This window comes from Eptatretus burgeri, chromosome 6, assembly GCF_056783735.1.
Source record: "Eptatretus burgeri isolate ZD-2024b chromosome 6, Ebu_testis_v1, whole genome shotgun sequence".
Taxonomy (NCBI): Eukaryota; Metazoa; Chordata; class Myxini; order Myxiniformes; family Myxinidae; genus Eptatretus; species Eptatretus burgeri.
This window is the reverse complement of record NC_140966.1, coordinates 79,133,045-79,159,617: the sequence shown is the minus strand read 5'-3', so window position 1 is coordinate 79,159,617 and position 26,573 is coordinate 79,133,045. Positions and strand designations below refer to the sequence as shown.

At 43.7% G+C, this 26,573-nt stretch overlaps 1 protein-coding gene across 6 annotated transcripts in view; it reads right to left on the bottom strand.

Annotated features, from left to right (window-relative positions):
* Positions 1-23,269, bottom strand: part of MRPL22 (mitochondrial ribosomal protein L22) — a 39,090-nt gene extending 15,821 nt beyond the window's left edge. The window contains exons 1-7 of one of the 6 annotated variants that reach the window (XM_085885807.1): positions 23,123-23,269; positions 22,225-22,267; positions 21,773-21,881; positions 19,318-19,383; positions 15,272-15,349; positions 15,130-15,199; positions 864-989 (exon numbers count right to left, since the gene is read on the bottom strand). In XM_085885807.1, the coding sequence (XP_085741933.1) occupies positions 864-989; positions 15,130-15,199; positions 15,272-15,349; positions 19,318-19,383; positions 21,773-21,881; positions 22,225-22,267; positions 23,123-23,144 (514 nt within the window). In that variant the 5' untranslated portion in view covers positions 23,145-23,269. Of the gene's footprint in view, positions 1-863; positions 990-2,634; positions 3,040-15,129; positions 15,350-19,317; positions 19,384-21,772; positions 21,882-22,224; positions 22,268-23,122 lie in introns of those variants that run through there. The other 5 variants (XM_085885810.1, XM_085885809.1, XM_085885808.1 and 2 more) reach the window with 5 other exon arrangements.
* Positions 23,270-26,573: the final 3,304 nt, after the last annotated feature.

Here is a 26,573-nt window from a genome sequence, read left to right as displayed (position 1 = left end):
AGTGTAAGTGAGCGCCGTCGGATTTTCGTTTTTGACAAAATGACGGAAAAACTTGAACAACGCTACTGCATTAAATTTTGTGTAAAGCTTGGCGATTCCCAAGTGGAAACGATCCGCAAGATTGAACAGGCCTTCGGGAACGAAGCAATGGGCACCACAGAGATAAAAGAGTGGTACAACCGCTTTAAAGATGGTCACACATCAGTGGAAAGTGAAGCACGTTCTGGTAGGCCCTCAACATCCCAAAATGAGATAGTATTTGACCTCGTGAGGACCCTGCTGATGCAGGATCATCGAATCACGATCAGAGAACTTGCAGATGAGGCAGGCGTCAGCATTGGATCTGTTCATTCCATTGTGACTGAGGATTTGGACTTAAGGAGAATCTCAGCGAAGTTAATGCCAAAGCTGCTAACGATCGAGCAGAAGCAACTCCGTTTGGAGATCGCACAGGACATGCTGGAGACTGTGAACAGCGATCCCAACTTCTTCAACACAGTGATCCCTGGCGATGAGACCACAGTGATCCATCATTTTGTCAAAAACGAAAATCCGACGGCGCTCACTTACACTTCCTTACTCATCGGCGGTCTGTCGGCGACTGACAGCTTTTGCAGGCGGGAAAATATTCACGCATACGGATTAGGATCGCCTACATACGTGCACCAAACCACGCCTCCCTCGCTTCATTTGTTTCGCACGAAAAATTAAGGTTGGATACTTTTTGAACACACCTCGTATATACATATACACACATATATACATATATATATACACACATATACACATATACACATTTAGGTACCATTTCAAATTTTTATTTATCATTTCAAACGATGATGATGAATTTAAATACACTGAACTCAATAAACTCCTCTGAAGACGAAGCAGGTGAGGGTGCTGATGAGTCGTGCACCGAGGAGAGGTAGGAGAGGGTGCTGATGCACACCTGCCAACTCTTACGTTTTTGCCAAGACACTCACAACTTTCTGTTGAAAGACACGTTCTCACGTTCTCGCGATAAATTCTCACACTTTAAAAAAAAAATCTCTCGGCAACAAAAAATATTTCCAACATTATTGCATTGCGACTGGTTTTACTGATGTTATAACCTTGAATACCGACTTCAATCTGATTGCTTCGCATAGTTCTGCACATCCTATATGAGAGATGGAATACGAATAGTCAATTATAGACGACCATCCTGATCCAATGAAATGTCTTGTTACTGGGGGGGTTCATTTTTCACATGAAAAATGACACAAAATATTGGAAATACGATAAATATACTGAAATAATACATCTTAATTACAAGGATGATGATTGTTCTAATTCCTGTATTGCATTTGATCTGTTGATGAAAATAAAATATATGTCTTGTTTGTTCATTTCTTTTAGTCCATACAGTGGACAAAACCATAACAACTTGGCATTAAAAAAAATATATATTCTGACAAAAAAATATGGATGAATTTGGCACAAGATTGCAGAAATTGCATCAAAGACACACCAGAAAGCAAACATTTTCTGGGGGGCATGCCCCCAGACACCCCTAGATTTTTCGGCCGGTTCACATCCTCAATAATATATGAAGACCACAAGGGGAAAACCAGAGATTTCACTTTTTATAAATTTCACGGTTATTGCACCTGCCAATAGTTGGCAACATAAGGTTTCCTGTCACAATATTACTTTAACAAATAACCAGGGGTGTCACATAATTTATATGGTATAAAGTTTAGCCATGCAATGAAAAACAAGTGTTGTCAAAGCTGAACAAGTAGAAACAAGCCAGAGTTGTCAGTTCTTTACTCCTGGTTATCTCCCTTTCATTCATGTTAACTGTTCCACCATAATATTCAGAGTTGAGAAACTAAAAAAATGAAAGGTTGTAAAACTTTCACAGCATAAACTCTGAGCACTACAATCGCCTATTTGGATATATCATGGGCTCCGTAGTTGGTGCATATCGTGGTTCAAGCCTGGTCAAACCTTTATTTTGACTTTTATGGGACCCACGCCGTGGCTTAATGGTTAGCGCATCTGAGTACCCATCCTCATTCGATGTACCCACCGCCCAATCAACCTGCTTAGGTATATGAGGGAGTCACATGAGGTGACTTCGGCTATTGCGGGGGTGGTTTATCCTTGGTTTCCTCCCGTTTTCCATCATATTAAGTAGTACGGAGTAAGAAATGGAGAATCCGTCGTCATATAAGCGAAATACCCTTGAGTATGGCGTTGAACACCAATCAAACAAAAAAACAATGACTGTTTAATGTTGAAAAAATAATCTGTGATCACCAAAGTCATGTAATGTATGCTAATAACTAACAAGCATGAATTTGTGACACATCCTGGGTTAAAATTGCATGGCAATTATTAAACAAGGGAATAACCAGTGATATCAGTTTGCAACATTGATTCGTTCTTTGCTCTTAAGTTAAATAACACAGAAGCTTGGCAAATGCTACATGCTTAATTTGATCGGCCAATGATCACTCTTCCTTTTACTGGAAAAGAAATCTATCTGACAGTTATTAAACAGTCCACCAAAGTCTTGAAACTTTGTTTTTCAGTTTCTTCAAAATTGACTTATCCTGACATCTCTGGTTTTCCCCTTGTGGTCTACACACACACACACACACACACACACACACACACACACACACACACACACACACACACACACACACACACACACACACACACACACACACACACACACACACACACACACACACGCCAAAACATGTGGAGTGTAACGAGCACCCGATCTTCATTGGACATCGTCCTACACCAAAGCGTCACCTCCAATCCAGAGGCCTCGGCATGGCGACTCTATTACATGGTGTAGAACTATGTCCAATGGAGATCGGGGGAGTTCTCATCACACTCCACATGTTTCAATTTACTTGCCGATCACATCACGTGCCTTCTGTTTGAATGGTTTGCATTCGCGGGAACAATCGTCTGGGTGGCAGATGGATGGTTGCTCTTTTACCGTGTGAGACTCACCACAGCACTCAGAAGGTGCATCTGAAATTATATATATATATATATATATATATATATATATATATATATATATATATATTAATTATACATACATATTGTTACGAATTCTGGCCCGCCTGGCATGCGATCGGCCGCGTACCTCTTATGGCAGCCGCGTCGCCCACCGGACGGACAATTCAGTCGTGACCCTTCTGGAACTACCGCCAGGAGCCAGTCACGGGTGGGGGTTTAACCTCACCACAACCCAGTCCGCATTCTGCCACGCGAAATAGGGTGAATCGCCGAATGCCGATATACCTAAATACCCGCGCGGGTAACCTACCGAGGGGTTGCACTACGCCGCAGGTCGGCTTAGGACACGAACCGCTCAAGCAGTCCGTTCCGTGCTACAGGGATAACCGAGCGGTGTTATTGCCGACCTCGACGGTTCAGATTATTTATCGGGTGTTTAAAACCCACCTAATTATTCCATGATGCAAGATGGCATTTTCAATGGGGAAAGAAGATGCAATGAACGAGATACATTTCACACAAGGACATTTATTATAAAAGCACATATTGCACACACAACGCAAGCAAGGAATCATGCAATATACAAGCAAGGCAAATAGAAAGCCATACAACCGACGACAATGAGAATGTACATGCACTTAACAGGACACGGCGCCACAGCATGCATACAAAAACAACAGGAAAACCCTCCCCATAGGCAGGGAGGTAGACGGTATTCGTAAACCTTTATGGTCGTGGGCCGTGGATGACCGAAAAGGCCCGCGAGACCGTGCTGGTTACCTGCCCCCTCGACGTGTGACGGTGGGCAGGTCGCGACGCCTTGTTCCCATGGCAGCTAGCGTAGCCGCGCCTGTTCTCGGACCTTTGCGATGACGTGGTCGGTGAGTTCTCTCCGGCGTCACTCACCAGACGCGCAGATTCGCACCACACAGCCGGTAGGGCTGCGCCTCCAGTCTGCGTCTCTGAGGCGTCGCCCAGACACGCCACCGGCCCGCGCCTTCACCAGCAGGTCGCCCAACGCCAAGACGAGAGAGCCCGACCTCGACCACCAAGAGAGCTCGAAGATGAAGCGAGAGGATGACGTCCACCAAGAGAGCGAGTAGAATCCAACACGACCCCGACAGACAGAGAGCGAGCTCGACCCTGACCACCAAGAGAGAGCTCGAAGATGAAGCGAGAGGATGACGTCCACCAAGAGAGCGAGTAGAATCCACCACGACCCCGACAGAGAGAGTGAGCCCCGCACGCGGTCTGCCTTGTATCACGCAGGGCTCCGCCCTTCGCTCCGCCCCGTTTTGGGCTCTGCCTCCCTTCGAGAAGGTTCCCGAAAAGGGGCGTTCCCTCACCCCGACCGCCTCATGCTGTGCATCCACCAACCGGCGGAGAGCTGCCCTCCCCCTTTCCTTCACACTCCTCGGAGAAATAGGCAGGAAAAATCCGCGCGCCCATCGGAACTCCTCTGGTTTCCTTTTGCGTTTGACGGTTTTCAACGCGGCTTGTTTGTTCAAAATAACAATAGAAAAAGAAAAACGGCTATCTCAAAGAGTCGCAGCCCGGTGAACACGAAGAAATCCCTTTAAACAACGGTGGGGACCTATCTGAACAATCACTTACCGGCATAGCTAATCTAAGGAACCTTTATGGTGTATTGCGAATTTCCACAGCCGTAACAATATACATATACATACAAGCAAATACCACCCGTCGCTTCGCTGACAGGAAAAACTAAAGGCGGGAGGGCGAAAAAGAGGGGGAAGAGCGGAGAGAGAGGAGGGAGGGGGAGCGAGGAGGGAGGGGGTGGATGGGTCGGGGAAGGGAGGACAGTGTGAGGTGAGGGGAAGGAAAGGCAGACATGCATTGGAGCGTTAATTACTGCCCGGACACGTCCAGAGACAAACCCCGCTCGGAGACAGACACCGATCCGACACGTCTGGAGACAAACACCATCCAGAGACGGGGAGAGAGAGAGGGGAGAGAGGGGAGAGAGGGGGGAGAGAGGGGGAGAGAGGGGGAGAGAGGGGGAGAGGGGGGAGAGAGGGGGAGAGAGGGGAGAGAGGGGGAGAGAGGGGAGAGAGGGGAGAGAGGGGGAGAGAGGGGGAGAGAGGGGAGAGAGGGAGAGAGGGGGGAGAGAGGGGAGAGAGAGGGGAGAGAGGGAGAGAGGGAGAGAGGGGGAGAGAGGGGGGAGAGAGGGAGAGAGGGGGAGAGAGGGGGAGAGGGGAGAGAGGGGGAGAGGGGAGAGAGGGAGAGAGGGGGAGAGAGGGGAGAGAGGGGGAGAGAGGGAGAGAGGGAGAGAGGGGAGAGAGGGGGAGAGGGGGAGAGAGGGGGAGAGAGGGGGGAGAGAGGGGGAGAGAGGGGGAGAGAGGGGGAGAGAGGGGAGAGAGGGGGAGAGAGGGGAGAGAGGGGGAGAGAGGGGAGAGAGGGGGAGAGAGGGGGAGAGGGGAGAGAGAGGGGAGAGAGAGGGGAGAGAGAGGGAGAGAGAGGGAGAGAGGGGAGAGAGGGAGAGGGGGAGAGGGGAGAGAGAGGGGGAGAGGGGGAGAGGGGGAGAGGGGGAGAGGGGGAGAGGGGGAGAGGGGGAGAGGGGGGAGAGGGGGAGAGGGGGAGAGGGGGAGAGGGGGAGAGGGGGAGAGGGGGAGAGGGGGAGAGGGGGAGAGGGGGAGAGGGGGAGAGGGGGAGAGGGGGGAGAGGGGGAGAGGGGGAGAGGGGGGAGAGGGGGAGAGGGGGAGAGGGGGAGAGGGGGAGAGGGGGAGAGGGGGAGAGGGGGAGAGGGGAGAGAGAGAGAGAGAGAGAGAGAGAGAGAGAGAGAGAGAGAGAGAGAGAGAGAGAGAGAGAGAGAGAGAGAGAGAGAGAGAGAGAGAGAGAGAGAGAGAGAGAGAGAGAGAGAGAGAGAGAGAGAGAGAGAGAGAGAGAGAGAGAGAGAGAGAGAGAGAGAGAGAGAGAGAGATTCTTTATGAATGAACACACACACGCACGCACACACCTGACATCGGCTTCATCCCAAAAACCTTAAGTAGCTTTCACCAAAAAACGCATTTATATAAAATAAACGTTTCAGGGATATGTTCACAAACATTAATCTTTATAAACAGCTGCGTGTGAAGCGTAGAAAAACAGAATTTGGCTCGTAATTTGGAAAACACGTTTTTCTCGCTCAGGTAATTGCACGAACCACTCGTTCAGGGCGACGGAGCACAAAACACTCGTTCTGAATGACGTGGCGGGCAAAAGTGTCCACAGTGAGTGGACGTAGCGATATACCGCTGGCGCGGTACCGCTATCGACTGTAAGGCATTCAGCAAGTGGCTTAAGCACTCCAATAAAATGGTTGATAAGGAACGGTTGGCCAGGATATCACTGCATATCATATAGGATCCCTTTAACTTTAAAGCCAGTCTTCACCGTACATGCAGCAGGAAATGAAATAAAATGAATTCGTTCAAATAATGACTGTCTCCAAAAGAGTTGCAGCTTAATGCAGAACAACCCTGGAGACGTCGCAAAGTTCAATCGCCTGTGAAATAAACATTGTAGATAATCCACCATCTTGCCTACTCGTCTGTGCACGTCACGTGTAAATTGGTTCAGGGTCCGTGTAAACGTTATAACTTTATTTTAAAATGTCGGTTTTACACCAGATTTGCTTCGATTCCCTGTGGAGCACTTCACAAAACCTCCGGAAATATAGACATTGATCAGTCAGATACAATGGATAGGCAATCCCTCTGAGGGACAGGGTACAGGTCTAGCAATGAATGCATTAAATCATATAGCTCAATGAACCTGGTTAATTTTGGCATGTTCCTAAATTTTTTGTTCACTCAATATAATTCTCCAAACAATCGAAAACGATGTTGAATGCTTTGGAAATTTCACATTTTCTTGTGTATGTAAGCTTGCGTTTCACAAAGGAGGGAACATATCCTTGCTTGTTTAAAGTAAATAGATTTATCGGCTTCGTTATAAGATTTGTTATTTCTTTCAATTCTCAGATTTAACAACAGATTGACACTTTAATCCAGACGATATCCGATCCTCAAAACTGAAATAATATTTTGCCGATATACTTTCGTGGAAAATCGTATCGTATAATGCATGAAATCTCTCCAAGCCCTGAATTTGAAAACTGATCTTTTTCAATGGGGGGGGGGGGGTGACAAAGCACAGAAGGAACAGAGGGTGCAAGACCAGAAAGGTAGTGGTAGAAGACAAAGAGACTACCAATCTGTCTGCGATAGCGAAGTGACAAGCCCATAGACTCAGCTTCAGCGCAGATTTCAATGATATTGAAGGCCTTGGTTTCCATAGCGTCAAGCTGAGCAAGATGTGAGGCAGAAGAGCCCATCCCAGAGGGGAGAGCAGTACTCCATCAAGCCACAGATGAAGGCTTTGTCGGGCCTTGTATGTTGATTGGATTTCAGGAGTGCCAAGGAAGGACTTTGCATGACAGATGGTAGGTACCCAGTCAATGGCTGACTTTGGAGGCCAACTTTGAAATGTGGTTTGCCAAGGAAATATCACCCATGGCTGATAGTAATACCTAGGAGTTTGAATGACTGAACTTCCTCAAGAGGATTGTAACGAAAGTAGATGTTGGAGGGTTTGCCAAATGGTCCTTTTTTAGAAATATAGTAAGACTGAGATTTGTCAGGATTGAAAGACACATTCCAAGTGTTTGATCAGCTTGTGATTTTGACAATGTTTAAAGAGATAGAAGAGGCTGCAGCCAGCCTGTCTGAAGGATGAGGGATGTAACAGTAGAGGGTGGAGTTATCAGCCAATAGATAAAGTTTCCAAAGTCAAAGAGATCATTGATAAAGATCAGGAATAGGACAGTGTCCAGAATACTGCCTCAGGGCACTCCAGTCTTGACAGGGAGAGGAGATGACAGGATTTCATTGAGAGCCACACATTGGCTACGAGAGTAGGGGGGGGAGTCAGTAAACCATGTCTGGAGTTGACCTTGGATGCCGTAGGCAGAGAGGTTAGCGAGTAAGGCTGGATGATAGATTGTATCAAAAGCACGAGATTATGTCCAGAGAGATGACCCTGAACTCACGTTTGACATTAAGGGCCTCCGTCCATTGTTGGTCAGTAGAAGCAGCATATCCAAGGTGGAGTGACCTGGTCTGAAACCAAATTGGTGATCCAAGATGAGGTTGTTGGAGAAGAGGAAGGATTTTATATCAACTTTGATGATGGATTCCATGACCTAGCTGATGATTGGGTGGAAGTGAGCAGATAGGTCTACTGGTTAGGGGATCAGTTTCTGCACCATTTTATGTAATGCAGTGATGTTGGCGGATTACCAAGCAGATGGAAGATGACCGAGGGCAAATTACAGGGTGAAAAGGGCAGAGAGAGGATGTACAAGAGCAGCAGACCAGGTTGTTGGAACATGTGAGCTGATGTCATCCGGTCCAGTAGCAGAGTCAGATTCGAGGGTTGAAAGAACCTTCTCAGGTGCAAAAGACAGATTCCAGGAGTACAGTAGTTGGAAAGGACAGGGAGGGATGGGTACCGAGAGTGAGGGGTTGAGGACACAACATTTGAAAGCAAACACAGAATTGAGCCATTCAGCCTTCTCATGAATGGAGTCAGCTGTCATGCCATTTGTAGAGAGGAAGGGGTTGGTAGGAGAGCATACTCAAGAGACAGACGTAACAAGGTGCCACCAGATTTTAGAGGAGACAAGTTTGAAAGTTCATTCTTGAGGTTGGACAGATGTTGTTTTCTCACTCTCCTGAGAGTAGACACACACTTGTTGTGGACTTTTTGGAAATCACTGAGATTGCCTTTGGTTGGATTTGCCCTCAAGGAAGATAAAGCAAGTTGTAACAGAGCAACTGCCTCACAACAGGATTCAGTGTTCCATTGGCAAGATAATTGAAGATGAGATGGGATGAATTTGTGCAAGAGAGAGCAAGTTTCTGTGGAAGAATTCTCAGCCTGAATAATCAGCAGCAGCAGTAGATATGGGAGAATAGTTCTGAAAAGAGATGGCTGCATGCAATCCCTGCCAATCTGTTTCAGTGAAATACTAAACTCGCCAGCATTGAGGCAGCTGAGAATAGCCAGAGAGATGTTGACTTTCACAATCATATCAAATGAACGAACTAGAGCAGAAGAACAGCAGGAGACATTTGTAATGAAGTTTGTCATCTCCATCTCCAGAATGGAGGATTTGCCATTGGGGGAAAGCCGTGTTGGAAAGTTTACAGATCGAGTCAGTCCCATGAATCAGCAAGATGACTCATAGGCGACTGCATGACATCAATATTCTTGCCAGAATAGCTGGCAATATACGGATGAATTTTACCAAAGTAGTATAGCCTGACATGGACTGACAGGTACGCACACTCGCCTGGGTTTGATTCATGACCCAGCTATAAACTGTCAGTCCGGTGTTTTATAGGCAGGGTGATTCAAGGCGTGTGCTGTCCTTTGGATGGACGCTAAACAGGCATTCAGTCTTCCAGCATTCATTGTTGGACGTTAAAGATCCCATAGTGGTCCTTCACGAAGAGTGGGTGGGCTATCACTGGCACCATGGCGAAATTCCAAATTCCTGCCCTATCGAGTCAAACATCAGGCCCTGTTCATGAATACTTGGGCCAAGCTTCCCCCGGCTGACCCCACAAGAAAGTTAGGATAATATAAGGAGAAGAAGAAGAAGGTGTAGAAGAAGGAGAAGAAGAAGGTGTAGCAGAAGAAGAAGAAAGAAGATGAAGAACAAGAATCTCAAAAATAGATTTATTGTTGAAATAAACAAGAAATTGATCTTTAAAACACAACTCGAAGTTTCTGTCAATACAAAACAAGCCATGAGGGTAACGTGTTAGTAAGTTCTTAGCCTGACAAAAAGGTTAATGGCAGATATCAACAGGACGAATCTTACATCAATTTTAGCTTAACTGTCACCCTCGTTGTTTGTCACCCTTGGGGAGAGGATGGTGAAACATGACCTTGAAAGTGAGCGACATGATTTGGATGATGTCACTGGAGAATGCCCGCACAAGATCGTGCATGTACGGTGGTTCCCTCAAGCAGTGAGAGGAATGGGAGACGCAAAATCTTAGCAAGTCTTCTTTTGTTATATTAGACTTGCTGATGAACACCCAAAGTGCATGCAACTCATAGCAATGTGTGGAAGGGAAAGCGTTAAAACTTGTTCACGGTTTAATTTGACATCGCTGGCAATCTTTCGTTTTTAAAGTCTCAGCCTCGAAACTGATTGCTAGTAATAGGATGGTTCAGATTTTATATTAAATCTCAATCACATACTTGTTAAAGGTTGTTCTCCTTTTTTATTTATATTTTCTTTTCTTTTTAAGACATTTTCTCTGCCTCTCTACAAATCATGCGAAAGGTGCTGGCTATAATCGGAACAACAGCGGTGAAATTGCAATTTGAATATGTTCCCAAGTAATAAGCTGCAGGCTGACAGGATAGATGAGAGGTATGCACGTTTGCCTCTCAGCTGTTTAGCTTGGGTTTGAATCCCGGCACAGCTATAAACTGTCGTCCTGGTATTTTACAGTCAGGGCGAGGCATCAATGTGCGTTCCGACACTCGAATGTACGTTTAACTGGGTTTCCCATCTGCCAGCAATAGTTGATGGGCATTAATGGATCCCATGGTGTTCTTCACAAACAGTCAGCAAGTTAGTACCGGCACCCTGATCAAATCACAAATTCCTGCCCTGACTGACTGCTAGGAAGAATGGCAAACCAACCAGCATTACATATGCCAAGAAACTGCTTCAGCAGCACCTATGCTCTGTGAAGGAGTATGTTACCGATCATGATCAACAAGATTTAGTGAGCTTGTCAGATTTTTCTTTTGACGTAAACCTCCGCATATTATTTTTAAAATGTATGCCACGTTTGAGGATTGAGCAAGGTCCTGCCACTGTGCGACCAATGGGGGTGCACGAGTATAATCAGAAGATCTTTGATCCGACCAGCGCCTCCCCCCCACATGATGGTTACTGCAGTGGGGGTGGTGGGGGGAATGAAACCGCCCAATTGTCAAATTTGTTACTGGAAAGAAAACAGGAGGACCAGTTCAGCAGAAAAACAAGGGTGCTAACAATATGGTATATGTTTGAAAGTTCACTCCAAGATTCAGGTGCAGTATCTTCCACATAGTATTGCAGTGATGCAGGCGAACGAGTGGGATTGCATTGCACTTTTAACCCTAAGTACCACCAATGTTGAGGACATACAAATATTCCGCTTAATTGATGCTGACCATGTAGAGATAGCAATGATGTCTAACATTACATTTGACTTTCCAAGGAAAGTGGTTAAACGAACAGGTAATGATGCAAAAAGCAATCGATTATATGCAGCTGTCATATTCTGACTTTATGTTGGACTTCAACAGTTAACTTTGGAGGTTCTATTTATAGTGGGGCAACTTAGCGAAATATAGCATAACAATTGTGCATTTTGTGAGGAAAGCACCAAATTTGGCACACTAGTAGCCTATCATATTACGAACAGATTTGGATATTGGGCCATCTCAAATTCAGCCGCTGATGGCTGTGGCAGCCATTTTCCACTGCCATCAAAAATTTGAGATGGCCCAATATCCAAATCTGTTCATAATATGATAGGCTACTAGTGTGCCAAATTTGGTGCTTTCCTCACAAAATGCACAATTGTTATGCTAAGTTGCCCCACTATTAGGATTCCTTTGCAGTTTGTAAATTTTGATGATTTTTTATTTTATTTTATTTACAAATGCTGCCCAAATGGGAAGTGGTAATAAAATGTGCAATTGTCAAAAATTCATACATATTGTATCAAAATACTTTAATTATATCCAGATTAAGTTGTCATGCAACAACAACAGACTGACAACATCAAACAAAAAAAGAAAAAAAAAGACAAAAGACAAAACAAGAAAAAGCAAAGACTGCATATGTCTGAAACCAGCTTCATTTATCATTATCATAAAAGAGAAATAAATATCGACCTGCTCGAGCAAGAAAAAGAAAACGGCGCGAAGGATTTGTTTGGCAAGTTGTTTGCAAGACCTTTTTGACAGACAAAGGACTAGCAAGTTACCCTGTGTATTGTGCACTTGCCTCCGAGCTGTCTCACCTGGGATAGAATCCCAACCCAGCTACAAACTGTCATCCTAGTGTTTTGTATGCAGGGCGAGACATCGGACGTAGAACTGGGCGTCCCATCTGCCGACAATAGTTGGTGGGTGTTAAATATCCCACGGTGTTGTTTGTGAAGAATATGTGAGCTTTCACCAAAACCCTCAACAAATTGCAAATTGCTGCCCTAACCAACAAACAGAGGGCACTGCATCAGCAGCACAGCCACTCTCCCAGAAAAAAGTAAATAAGAAGTAGATCCCAGAGGCAGTCATTGCCAGCAACCAGGCAAAAATTTGTGCTTAACCTGCAAGTAGCAGGTGGTCTGGTCATCCTGGCTAATCCTTGACATCAGGTTAAACCGCTTTGCTATTTCAGTGCGGTTGCTCTCTGGGCAACAGCTTCTGCATTATAAACAAATTGGCCAGGGTGGTTGACATGCTTCATGTGAATGACCTTGGACGAGAAAGGCAACCAAAAGGTGGATAAAGGGGCAAAATAACAGCCTACATGAGTCCCTGCTTGTAATGCAAATAATTCAATGAGTAGGAGAACCCGGTGAAACGGCAATTAGTAAATAGCGAATGTGATGCACAACAGGTTTTTGATGTGGATCTATTACTGATCCTGTTGTGTGTGTGTGCCCCAAAGTAAGGATGGAAGTTTAGGTTTGGTTTTGTTTGCGAAATTTGCTTTCATGTGTATAACAGACACTGACAAGATGGCACAAAGCAGGATTACAAGAAGGAGGAGGAGGAAAAAAGTTGGATTCCACATTGTAAATAAGCAAAGTCATAAATACATGTACATTTTTATATAAAAATTTTTTTTTTTTTTTAAAGAGCAGTATTTACATGATGATTTACTTATCTGTTCCACATGACGTGTGCCTCATAAGTCACCAACAACAGTACCTGTCTCCAGTGATGGGATAAGCAAGCAAAAGTACCCGTCGTTATTGACGGGACAAGTTTAAGTTAATCTATCGATTTAAATTAATTCATGGACTTTAAAAAGGTTAATTGTGTTGCACTCAGAGCCAAAGCTCTGAGATACTTGCACCGCCTACCGCAAAATGGTGGTGCAACACCGGGCAGCGGAGGTTAAATTTGTCTAACAAGAGGACAAAATATAGCTATTTTAAATTGGGTGTTACTCCATGAAGATCTGTACTAGATCTACATTAATTCAGATGTTCATGTTGATTTTAAGGAATACTGGAAGGGACAATAAAAAGTTACTGACCATATTGCATCTAGAGAAGTGTAATGAAAATGCAGAATAACCAATCAGCAGCTTTTCAAACGCAGTGCGGGAAGCAGCCGCCGTAAACGGGAGACAAACACCACGCACGGTTCACGATATATAACAGATGACTTCCCTTCCAAGGAATATCAACAAACAGAGACCATTCGGACCATCAAACATACACAATGATTGCCAACCTTTGATGGGGTTTTTTTGGGGGGAGAGGGGGGTTTCTTTTGTGCATAGTGTCAAAGCTCATGGAAGAACTTGAACCGACTGGATCAGGATGCAACAAGCCAAAAGGAACAGAAGCGGAGGGGGAAGTGGGGGGGACACCAACAGTGGAGTTGAAGGACAAAATGAAGGGAGACTTAAATAAACAATGAGACCCTCTCCCCCCTTCCAACCTCGGTGTCTCCTTTAAAGATGTTGAGTGTCAAGCAAGGAAGCAACCCCGCACCGTTTTAAAAGTTCTTTTTTCATATTTATTTTTTAAATATCATGAACGACTTGGCTGGGGTTTGAAACACCAACCCACTCGACTCAGAGTGGATGCTCCAACTCTAACAAACTGCATTATCTAGTCGACCGAATATCAAGCTTTTTTGGACATTTTTGAAGTAAGTTTATTATTAAATGTCACAATGCGATGCATTTTCTTTAATTAAATTATCACCTTGCACTGCAACCTTTGTTCAAAGACTTTTAGTAGAGGGTACCGTTATGAACAACACTGACATGGTTTGTTCAACGTTGTGCTAATTCCCAGGTCGTATCTTAACGCACTGTTAAACAAACAGATTCCATGTTGTATTTATACTGTCGTGTCCAACCTGGTGTTGGCTTAACGGTTAAGGTGGCTGACTTGAGGTCTTGGGGTCTTGAGGTTGAGACCCTGTCCAACTGTTGAAATAACACCAGGTGGGTTGACTCAGTCTGTCATCCTTCCGACGTTGGTAAAATGAGTAGCAGCTTACTGGTAACAGTGATACTGCACCAGCGGCAGACGCACTTTCAGAAAATGATACAACCAGCAGCCACAGGCTGCATAAGAAACAGCAACTCTCTAACGAGTTTGAAAAGCTGCTGATTGGTTAATTTGTTTTTTCACTTCACTTTTCTTGATACGATATAGTCAGTCACTTTATTGTCCCTTCCAGTAATCTTTAAAATCAACATGAACATTTGAATTAAAGTAGATTTAATGCAGACCTTTTGTATTCGTTCCACAATTTAATATAGATTAAAGTAGATATAAAATAGCTCTATTTTGCCCTCTTGTGAGACAAATTTAACCTCCGCCGCCCGGTGTTGCACCACCATTTTGCGGTGGGCGGTACAAGTATCTCAGAGCTTTGGCTCTGAGTGAAACCAAGAGTGGAACACAATTAACCTTTTTAAAGTCCATTAAATAATATAAATTGATTAGATAAACTTAAACTTGTCCCATCACTGGGGATGAATACTTTTGCCAGGTAAAAATAATTATTGAGACAGCCCTATTCAAATCCTCACATCACTCCCAGAAAAATTAATACGGACATAAATTGCATCAGAAGGATTCTACTTCAGCACGAGAGTTTAACACTTATGCTCCTAATCCCAAACCAAAATAATGAGGTTTTCATAAACCACGGTTCCCTGCACATTTCAAGGTCTGACGTGTGGGGAAAATACCATAGCTTCCTTTATGTGAGAATATGCAGCAAAAGAAAAGAATATTAAAAAAAACCCTAAAAACTCACCCACGTATAAATTTGAGCGATACTCAACATTGTGATCTTTCACAGCCATCTCCTGAGCCTCCTTCAAAACCTGGTGAAGAGAAACAACCTTGGTACAAGAACTTGACCACATCAGGGATGTTGGGCCACCATCAATACCAACCTCTTGAGCAATTTTGGCTCCTTTCTTGTCGAGAAACCCAAGTTGTGCGATGGCTTGATCAATACTCATTCCACGAATCTGGGGTAAGCGAGGCAGGACGAAAGTTAGTGGCTAATTGAGCAACATCAAAGCAGAACATCCAAGACTTCCAGGTCACCATTTCAAAATGCAGGATTTTCACACCTAAACTGGTTTGTTCCCCTTTTCACCAGTCCGTGGAACCGCTTTCCAAAGACTGTCCAATCCCACCTTTCTACCCATGGCTTCAAGCACATTCTCGTGTCACCACCACCCCCCTCACCCTCTTTTTTTTAACCCACATTAATTACACCTAACCCAACCCCTTTACTTGCAGGTTATTGCGTTTCCTCCACTCGTATTGTCCTGTTCGCTCATCCCCTTGCTTGTTGTATCCACCTGTTACCCCACTATGAGATTATGTTGCAGTTTTTTTTTTTTTTCCACCACACTTACTAAACAAATAGTAAAAGACTTGCAGGGGTATGACTGTCAACTGCAAGGCAATGATTTTGTTATCAACAAGCCATTTTCCATTATACTCGTGAAAATATATCAAATTATATTCACCATTACAAACTTCACCCAAAAGTGTAAAACACAACAAACTGCTGCATATGAAGTGATCAATAAGCATCCATGGAAGCACATTTTAAGAAAACCCCATGAGCCACTTCCATAGGAAGTCACAGCTCATTCGAAGTTTGGTTCCCACGCTCTCAAATCTCACGTATAGGGTTAATTACAAAAATGCACCTGATTTTAATTGCTTTTTAAATCTGCTATTTTTTTAAAGCAAGACCATAATTTAGATGATACATAAAGGAACTCAAAGGTCTGTTCAACTATGACAAAAGTTTGAAATATCCTCCTCCAAGTTCTGCACACTTAAACATACGTATTGGATGGTTTTGGACTACACATCGAGGTGTTTCATGTGAGACTCTGGAAATAACCCTCGTTACAGCATATTTGAGTTCAGGAACGTTCATTGGGTTCTCTTTGAAAATATCTCCCCCCCCCCCAAAACAAAAATTTAAGTGAGAGGTCATGAGATCTTGGAAGCAAAGGAAATCTAGATTGGTGGAAAAGTAATCTGCCAGGAAAGTGATTATCGAGTCACTACATGGACAAATGAGCTGGAAGTGCAGTTGCTCCGTCCTGTTGAAACCAAGCACCAGGAACGTTTCTCACGCGACTCCAGAATAATGTGCATGTAGCATTCCACATTCATAGCCACTGCATCAAAAACAAAATTAGTATGAACCATAAATCTGATGACAACCGAGACCACACCATAATCTTTATTTTTAGGGTGTGGAGAGGTAACTCAACAAAATGGGCTGGTTTGTCTCTGCCTCAAAACAGACAATTCTGTGTGTATACCAAAACCAAATAAACAGGACATTCGTCACTGAAAAATTATGTCGTCTATCTTAATTCCTGCTTGATCAATAATCCTACTGAATCGAACACAAACTTCATCACGTCGACGCTCGTCTTCTGAGGTTAAATGCTGCGTCAAATTTATTTCGCAAAGGAAAGATCCGCCGAATACTCTAATCACACTGCTTTGAGGCACTCAAATTTCATGTGAAATGTGCCTTGTTGATTTTCCAGGACAACACAATCACTTCGCGAGTTATTTTTATGGTTTCTAGAGTTTAAGTATTCCTCAGATGTCCAGAGTATCCTGCATTATTGTTCTCTCCCGAGCCCATCCCTCTCCACTTTAAAACTATATGACATAGTTTTCGAGGTTGGTGCATTACATCTTCGGAACTGTCTTCTGAACGCACGCTGCTCTTCCATCACCAATTTCAGCCCTACGTAGTCTTCTCTACAATGAAGATTTACTCCTCTTAGTTGTGCCATTGGTTACCTTTAAAAAAAATAAAATAAAAAAAAAATAAAAATCACATCATATAAGACATGATGATGCTTGCGGAATCTCAAAAACAAATTTGACCTTAAAAATAATGTTGTCGTCAAATTCAATGACAAACAAGATAAAGAGTAATCAGAGGTTGCAGACCTTTGCCAGGACTTGTTTTGTGTGGTGTATTTAAGAGACATAATTAGAACTGCCACTTTATAACTGCTGGCAGGGAGGTAACGAAACGTCCTGCTTTTATGCACCCTGCTTTGATTGGACACCTGACCTTGACCCATGATGTTTTTTAAAATTATTATTCAATTTAATTTAGAACAAGATTAAAATAAATTCAATTCAAATCAAAGGGAAGACCAAATCGGTGCAGTCCTGCATTAGATTAATCAGAAGGAATCCAAATATGCAAAAAGCAAAGATGAAGTCATCAGGAGGAACTTGGATAGGATTCACATTTCAGCTGCGACTCCTCTACCCTCAAACCCATCCAGGCACAGCCAAGTGAGCCCGATTCAAATCAAACAAAAAAATAAAAATTAAAATAAAATGTTCAAAAAGAAGCAGGATCAAAAAAAGTAAATAATTCTGGCGACCAGAACATGCGTCCGATAAAGTTGAACTTTAAAACCTGCATTCCCCATCACTACGAGATCATAATTATGAAGTTTCACATCAATTGATTAAGCAGTTTCAGAGAAAACATTATTTAATATTTTTCTTCAATACAATATGGCTGCCAAAACATGTGACATCAATTATTCCTTAACAAATTTGTGCACACATGTCTTGGGGAACATTGATGTGAAGTTCCCCCTCGATTTCTCCAGCTGTTCTGGAGAAGAAGCTTTTTATATGTTTTAGGGTAAATCCAATATGGCTGCCAAACCATGCAACCTATGCCGTCATGTGTGTGAACCTTTTGTCCTCATGGATAGCGGTCATAGATGTAAAGTTTTGCCTCAATCTGTTCAGCTCCTTCAGAGAAGATGATTTTTGAAGGTTTAAAAAAAAAAAAATTAAAAATGTGGTTGCCGAATCACGTGACCAATGACGTAATCATTTTTTTCTATGGACCATTTTATCCCTAGATGACCCTCAAAGATTTTCATACTGATCAGATGTAGTGTTCTACACATGTAATTATAACATAATAATAATAAAAAAATTAAAAAACATCAGACTTATTCCCCATGAAGAGTACTTGCTCGATGCCAAGTTTCAATTTTTTCCTTTGTGCAGTTTCAGAGAAACAGAGGTCCAATGTTTTTCCGTTTTTCCAACATGGCTGCCACACCACATGACCGATGACATCATAATTATCAAAAATAAATAAATAAAACATTCAACACGAGTAGGCACTCCTATGGTGAAAATTTCACCTCAATTCAACAAGCGGTTACAGAGAAAAAAACACAAAAGTTATGTGCGGATAAACAAACAGACCCAAATGTAATAACCCTCTCCTCTGGAGAGGGTAAACATGCAAATCTCTTCAAATTTAAAGTCAATCGGATGAAAATTGAGGATTTTGGAAATTTGACAAGTTGTTGACCTTTGGCTTATATGTTTTATTCAAAGCTGTTTTGACCTTTACTCTCCTCCAAGCCGTTTTGACCTTCAAGATCAATAGGCTTGTTGTTTTTGACAAACTACCGTTTGGTGAAGTTTCGTGAAGATCGGTTTAAAATTGTGACCTGTAGGCGATCGATAGACAGACAAACAGACGCAACCAAGCAAGACACTTGAAAAATATTCGATTTTCGAAAATAGTAATAGAAATGTCAAAATACATTTACAACGAACAATTTGAATGTTTGCACTATCGACTATCCAATTCCTTTTTTTTTTAAATACATTTTTAAAATCAGGTACATTTTTTGAGACTCGCCCTTTACACGTACTGTACGACGGTACTGTATTGATGATTTGTAAAATGACCTCAAACAATCCTTGCAACTCATGAAGAAAGGTAAAGTGAAATCTACTCATCTTTGTCTTGCATATGATTTATACAATTGAGCTCCACCATACAAGTTGCAAAAACAAGTGTCCACACACACATACAAGAAAGTAAGAAAAAGGGAAACTTTGATATTTTGTTCTAAATGCTGCCAAATGTGAAATGGGTGTCACAAACCAGCTTCGCGATGTACCACATCTTGTCTTTACTGTACTTTATCTGACGTCTGCAATGGTACACTTCCTGCACACACAAACACAACATGATGGTCACACACAGTCTTTTCACAAACAAAGAACCAAACTGGTTAGTGGAGGTTACTGTGACTGGGGGTTGACTGGATAGCCTCTCCTAGAGGTACGCTGCACCCTCGACTCCAAACCGTTTAACCTGGGTTGAAATCTCAACCAAACTATAAACTGTCCTACCAATGTTTCACAGGCAGGGCGATTCATCAATGTGTGTGCCGTCCCTCGAATGGACGTTAAACTCGCTGTCCCATCTGCCAGCATTATTCTGTGGATGTTAAAGATCCCACGGTGTCCTTCGGGAAGAGAAAATGAGAGATCGCCAGCATCCTGAACAAATTCCTGCGTCGAAGTGGCAACCTGTCCAGGATTCTAACCTCCGAGCCAGCGAAACTGTCTCGGTAGCCTTGTGCGCTGACGGCACGAGGGTAAACAATCATCACTGCCCGAAATTGCAATTGAACTTTAAAATATGGGTTTTCGTTTTTTTATACAGGGTGTGTGTGTGTGTATATATATATATATATATCAAATAAAACCAAAATTCTTTGGAAGAATCTCAAGAAACAACAACAGCTGTGTAAACAGAGGTACTTCAATAAGGGTACACCTACATGACATGCATCATAACCTGCAGCATATCCTCCACCTACATGATTAACTGCCACTGGCTCCAGGGGCAACCACTAGCATTCCAATCTACCTGGCAGCAATAATCGTGAAATCTCCTTTTTCCACGAACAGCTCCATACTTTGAAGATTGGATCATCCAAAATACAAGCACAGGGACACCTGATACTCACCACGAGCCTCGCATCTGGCAAAAAAGGGGGACTTAAAGGGTTAACTGTTAATAATGGCCATCCTCCCTCAACCCACCAATAAGTTTTATGATTGCAACCTCCATCAAGCTGCTTGGGCCTGGTCTTCCCAGCACGCAATTGGCAGGGACTGTGTTGTAAATGTGCAATGACACGCAACCACAGATGGTGGGTTTATAAAAAGGACAGAAGCTAATAGGTGAAATCGGTCCAAGTTGAAGCATATGAAGAACAACAAATAAAATAAAAAACTCAGGGGTCGTTAGCAAATACAGAGAAAGAAACACCAAGCCCTAATTACCTCTGACACCAAAGGTGGATGGAGGTTACGTTTTCACCCCTATCTGTCCGTCTGTGAGCAGGATATCTCAAAAAGTTATGAATGTATTCGGACGAAACTTGGTGGACAGTTGTATGCGGACAAAGACAAATCAATTCGATTTTGATGAAGATCAAAATCCGGATAATAAATTTAATTTTTTTAAGTAATTCTTTACCATTGAGAGATGGGGCCAGTGTTGTTTCAACAACAGCATTTTTATTTTATTTTATTAAACCCTTTGTCAGTTGTTGGAGTGGATGTGTCTCTTCTTCACACCCATTGGGAGAACAGGCTGGCCTCCAAAGCCAGTCGCCGACTGGGCATCCTCCATCGTGTAAAGTCCTTCCTCGGCCCACCTATGCTCCTGACCACATAAAAAGCTTTCGTCTGCAGCCTGATGGAGTACTGCTCTCCCCTGTGGGCTGGTGCTCACACCTCACACCTTTCTCGGCTTCACGCTATGGAAACCAAGGCATTTCAGATCATTGGTATCTCCGCAGTGAAGCCGAGTCTTTTGTTCTCTCACTCTCTCACCACAGGCAGGTCGGTGGTCTTTCTGTCTTCTACCATCTCCTCTCTGGCCTCAAGCCCCAACACCCGCTCTGTCTGCAATCTGTCCCCCCATATTTCTGCAGGGCACTCAAAGTCCACCAGCAACCCCCTTCTGATACTACCAAAATAAAGAATCACTGCTCACCTTCACTCCTATTTTTTCCCCCACCTCTGGAACAAACTCCCTCATGCTCTTCAATCCCACTCTTCCCTCCAGGTCTTCAAAACAGCTTTTCACCACCATCTCTTATCTTCCCTCATCCAAAACCACGATCTTTTCTACCGCTGTTCATCCACCCAAAACCCACTTCCTTCAAATTCCCCTTTTTACTTCCTGAAAGTCCCTGTAGTGTCCATCGTGTTTACCCTGTGTACCCCGCCCCATCCCTCTCCCTTCCACACAGATCTCCAAATGTCTGTCCCCCACTGGTTTGTCCTTCCCTCTCGTCTCATGCCCCCCTTGACATGTGTTCACGCTGCTCTCATATTTGCCACGACAATGTATACAAAAAATATTTACGAAGAAGACAGAGCAAATGCCCCCCCTTTTCAAATCCCTTATGCAAGTCAGACACTATTTAAATATACAACACAACTCGTTAACCACTCTAAGATCGGAAAGAGCAGACAGGAATCGGTTAACAAGTCATTACAACAAAAAGCCAAGCAAACAAAACATCATGGATTACCGCAGGCCTTCGTGGCTCCTCTGGACCTTGTGGGGGGTACACCTGAAGGTTTTTTTTCTCCCAGCGCGTTCCAAGCCATGCTGTGGTCCACAGACATCGCTGTGCCAGCCTAACGCAAGCACAGCCCATAAAATAAAATAAGCCACTTTCATTTTCTTGCGATAAGTTACAAAATTTACGAGAATAGTTTGATAATGCATGAAAGCAGCAAAGCATGCATTTATTTATTTACTTTAAATCCTCCAATCAACATGCTTTTTTGACATCAGTCCTTCATAATGTGAGATCCACCCAATGGATGGTGTTCAGGTCGGTGTAACTAATGGCTACACAACACACGTGCAGCGTTCGTTGTGTACCGGTTAACAAATTCGCTCTTCGACTAATAACGAAGCCATGACGTCAAAGTCAAACCCCTGCGGATAAACCAAGATACTCGTCCACTTCCTTACCTTGTGGGATCGTCGTTTACTGCCACTCTAGCCGCGGTGAAGCCTGAAAACAAAGTTCATCGCACTTGGATTACAGCTGTGAAGTAAGAGCAACCATCAGGGTGCACAAACATCTGCTTTAAGCATCTAAGCTGTTACAATTTGTCGCTGTCGTTACAATTTCCTCAATGCTTCCCAAAAGACACATCATGAATAGCTACAACATATAAAAATCACCTCGGGGATAGTTCGTGGTCTCTCCGGCTCCTTATTCCAATATTAGACAAAACGAGAACAGTGAAACTCAGTAGAGCGCACACCTCCGTCAGGGTGAACAGTTTACGGATTTTTTTTTACCCCACCGATAGGCTGGACCTGGATCCGGACATGAACCAACATCGAATCGTCTTGTTCTTATCAGCTACTCAATTCATCCACCAAGTTTGTCATTACTCATCCACAACGTTTTGAAACATCACACTACAGATCCCTCAATGGTGAAGAATCACTTTTAAAGATTTTTTGTTGAAAAAAAAACTCTCGTATCAGGATCGTCACCAAAATTGAATCAATTCTTCCTCGTCACACGCCCAACGTGTCTACCAAGTTTCATCCGAATCTGTCCAAAACTTTTGGAGATATCCTCTTCACAGACAGACAGACAGACACACAGACAGACAGACACACAGAGACACAGAGACTTTGAAGAGTGAAAACGTAAGCTCCGCCCATTTTAATGGCGGAAGTAATAAAGTCAAGCAGCAATCACCACACGGAATGGGTGTGCAGCGTTGAGAAACAATGAGCTCCACCCGAATCGAAACATCATGCCGGTAACGACAATCTACTGGAATGGTCAAGAGGGAAATGTAATCAAGATACTGAGAAAAATGTCGCATGAAATTCAACATAAACAAACCTATTCGACGCAGGGAAAGCATGGTGACCTTTAGCTTGCTCTTCTTCTCCCTCCTCGTACTCGTCCTCCTCTCATAGACGACTTCTTCTTCTTCTTCCACTTTTACCACGTTGAGTTAACCTTGTTTCCTCCTTCATATTATTAACTTCAGTACCGAAAGAAATTATGTTCGCGAATCGCTAACACTAATTTAGAGTCGAGGATGTCATATGCATGAAGCGGCACAAACAGTCTGAATATAAAACCTCGACGAATGAGCGAGTCTACATACACTCACTACACCGTCATGGTTATAAGACAGAGCATAAAACTTCAGGTCGAACGAGAGTACAACTTCAACAATAGTTATACTCATGGATCGGCCTGCTGTAGTTGGCTTAATAGTTAAGGTGGCTGGTTTAAGATCTTCGGGTCTTTAGTTTGAGGACTTGTCGCATCGTTAAATAACAGTACCTGGTGGCAGGTAGGTTTTTGACTCTGCCTGTCATTCTTCCGAGGTCAGCAAAATGAGTACCAGCTTGGTGGTAACAGGAGGCACTGCATCAGCGGCACAGCCTCACTTCCAGAAAAACAACAAAATTTTTTTATCCAAACAGCGCTTGCCAAGTGGCTTAAGCACTCAAGCAAACACTCAATTCGAAACTGAATTGGTAAGGAACGGCTGGCTTGGCAAGCGCAAGCGAGCTGCTTGGTCAGTGAACACGTCCCTGGGAGCGGCTTGCTCAAATAAAATTGATGCAAAGCGCAACCGAATCCAAAACCATCAGATACATTTCAGCAAAAGACCGGGAAGACCGGGAAGAAAGACCGGGAAGAAAGACCGGGAAGACCCCCCTTGGTGTACTTGAGGTTCATGCAGACAGCGACACCTTGAGAATGATTGTGCTTATTCCTTATTTCAATGTCCAAAGCTGGACCGAAGCCGAGACAGCGCTCCGTGAAGGTCCAAAACGATATTCCCTTCATTGTTGTCGGATCAAATTTGGAGAACCAAGTTGTGATGTTTTGTTATTTTTATCATCGGAGCTCGTTTGATCCTCATAACTTAATGGTTCCTTATTTAAATGGATTTTCCACCATCAAATCCTGGGAATAAAAGGAGCTCGTGGTCTCGGCGTGCGTGCGTCCGTCCGCCAACGCGGGTGATGCCAGTGATCCTGAATGCTTCGGGTGAATGTTTGTGCAATTTTCACGTCCTGTTAATAAGGTGGATAGCCCAACAAGTCTTTGTTGCATCATTGAGGAATGAATGTATGTTTGGATGAACTTTAGTTTGGAAAGGCTTCACTCGTCATTATATACAGAAACAGGGAGGGAGGATGAGGATGATGCCGAGAGTAATAACTGTGTCGGGGACATTACCTGTGGAGTTCAAAACAAAAGTTTAACAAAGTTCGAAATATCTTGTGGTCGTGGCAACTTTGGACCTCGTCTTGCAATTCACTCGACGTCCCCAACAAATTCTTACACTGAATGTGCCGACTGCCGAGCTTTCTCCACCCGTTCACTATTTTTACATTGGAGCATGCTGCCATTGGTTCTCCCTCTGGCTGCTTGAGTCTGCGACATGCCCACCGCTACCAGTAGTTTTCAGGTGGCGATCTTGTTCGGGGTTCTTACTTCAAGGAGTTCAAGGCATGATTATGAGGCGTACATCTGGCTGAACCTGCAAGGACGAAATCTAAGAGATGGATGGGCTTGTGATGCAGGAAGGGAGGGAGAGAGAGAGAGAGAGAGAGAGAGAGAGAGAGAGAGAGAGAGAGAGAGAGAGAGAGAGAGAGAGAGAGAGAGAGAGGAGGAAGAGGAAGGAGATGGGAGGGGGTGGAGAGCTGAGCCATCGGGCCAAGCAGTGGAGTTTCCCTGGACACACTGCCAACACACTGACTTATGGGGGTTTGGTTGTGAATACCTCCCCTGTGAGTGATTCCAAGCAATGGCAAGCTATTAGGCAAACCAGTGCGGAGAAAGTGAGCAGGTAGACACACAACCCTGGCATATACCTTCTTGATACGACTCCTCTGAGTGCTATCGGTGACCCCTGTCAAGCAGCCGAGGACCTATGGCCTTTTGGGAAAAGTAACATGGCTGGCTGTTGCAAAAATATGCCAAACAATGACAATCAGTCAAAGAAAATGACTAAAGAGACACAGACCCTCCGACGCAGATGCGTAAGTCTGTGCAGCCACACTGAGCAGCCAGAATGTGTGCTGAAAAGGATAATGACTACACCTTCTCCAGTGAGGAAGGCGATCCCTGCCTCACATCAAGACAGCACTCTACACCAAAGCTAAAAGCTAAAAAGGTGTCACCTGCCCAACAACCAACAGCTACAAGGCTCCAAACAAATTGTAGAAGATTAAATGACCAGAGCTGGAGCCGAGAGGAGAAAGAAATCATTCTCCATTGCAAAGTGTGTTCTGCGCATGAAGCATGTGGGACTATCGGCGGAGGAGAAAGATTCATGAACCAATTGAAATGAACAAGGATGGCAGCCAAGGCTGAAAGAGTTCCACTCACAAATTTCACTGCAGTAGCTTCAATGATCCAAAGATACTTGACCCAGGAAAGAGTCTGAAAAATGAGGTCAAGAGACCTTGGAAATTGAAGAAAGCTGAAACTATACCAGTGATAGTCAGAGGTACAGGAATGACAACAAGCTAGAAGTAGAGGCTGTCAGAGGTTCAGTGAACATTCTGAAAAGAGCCCTTGGAACGAGGATATTACAAGGAAGTTTCACAGCTTGGTTCATGAATCTTGATAATTTACCAAAAAAGGAAGTGGAGATTTCGAGTTCTGGCAGAACTTCCTCCCACTTCCTGAAACCCAAGTGAAGACAACAACCAACTTACACTTTCTGTCTCTGGCTTTCCCTACTTCTAATTCGTTCACTTTGAACGCACGAGAGTGTTGAACGATTAAACCCACGTCCTGGTCATGACTGGGATACTGACTCGCATTCACACTTTCCTCTTCAGCATTACAAGCATTCACCTGCCCCTCTCCCAAAACTGCACACCACATCCTCCATCCTCGTCTTCTTTCTCTTCCTCCACTTTTTCACATTGGGACCAAGGTAAGCCTGTCGGGTGAGCAACGTAAGCCCGTCACCGCACAACAATTCAACTAAATTGGTGTAACACAAACAAACATAAATGCAACCCTTCCTTCAGGTGATGGTTGTGATGTAAAGTAATAAAGCTAAACTGATATATTACAAACAAACATGCATGTAATGGCCTGAGTCACCAGAAAGATTGTGACCAAGTGTTAGAAAAGGGTGGGAAATGTGTGTGGGAATGAATAGGATGTAACAAAGTACAACAACGTAAATACAAACTGGATACTATTAGACGGGTTGGTTGTGTCGGAAAAAATATTTCCGTGGGAACTTCCTGTTGATTTATAACAATATACGTATTCTGAACGGTCACACTCTCTGGATTTCAAAAAT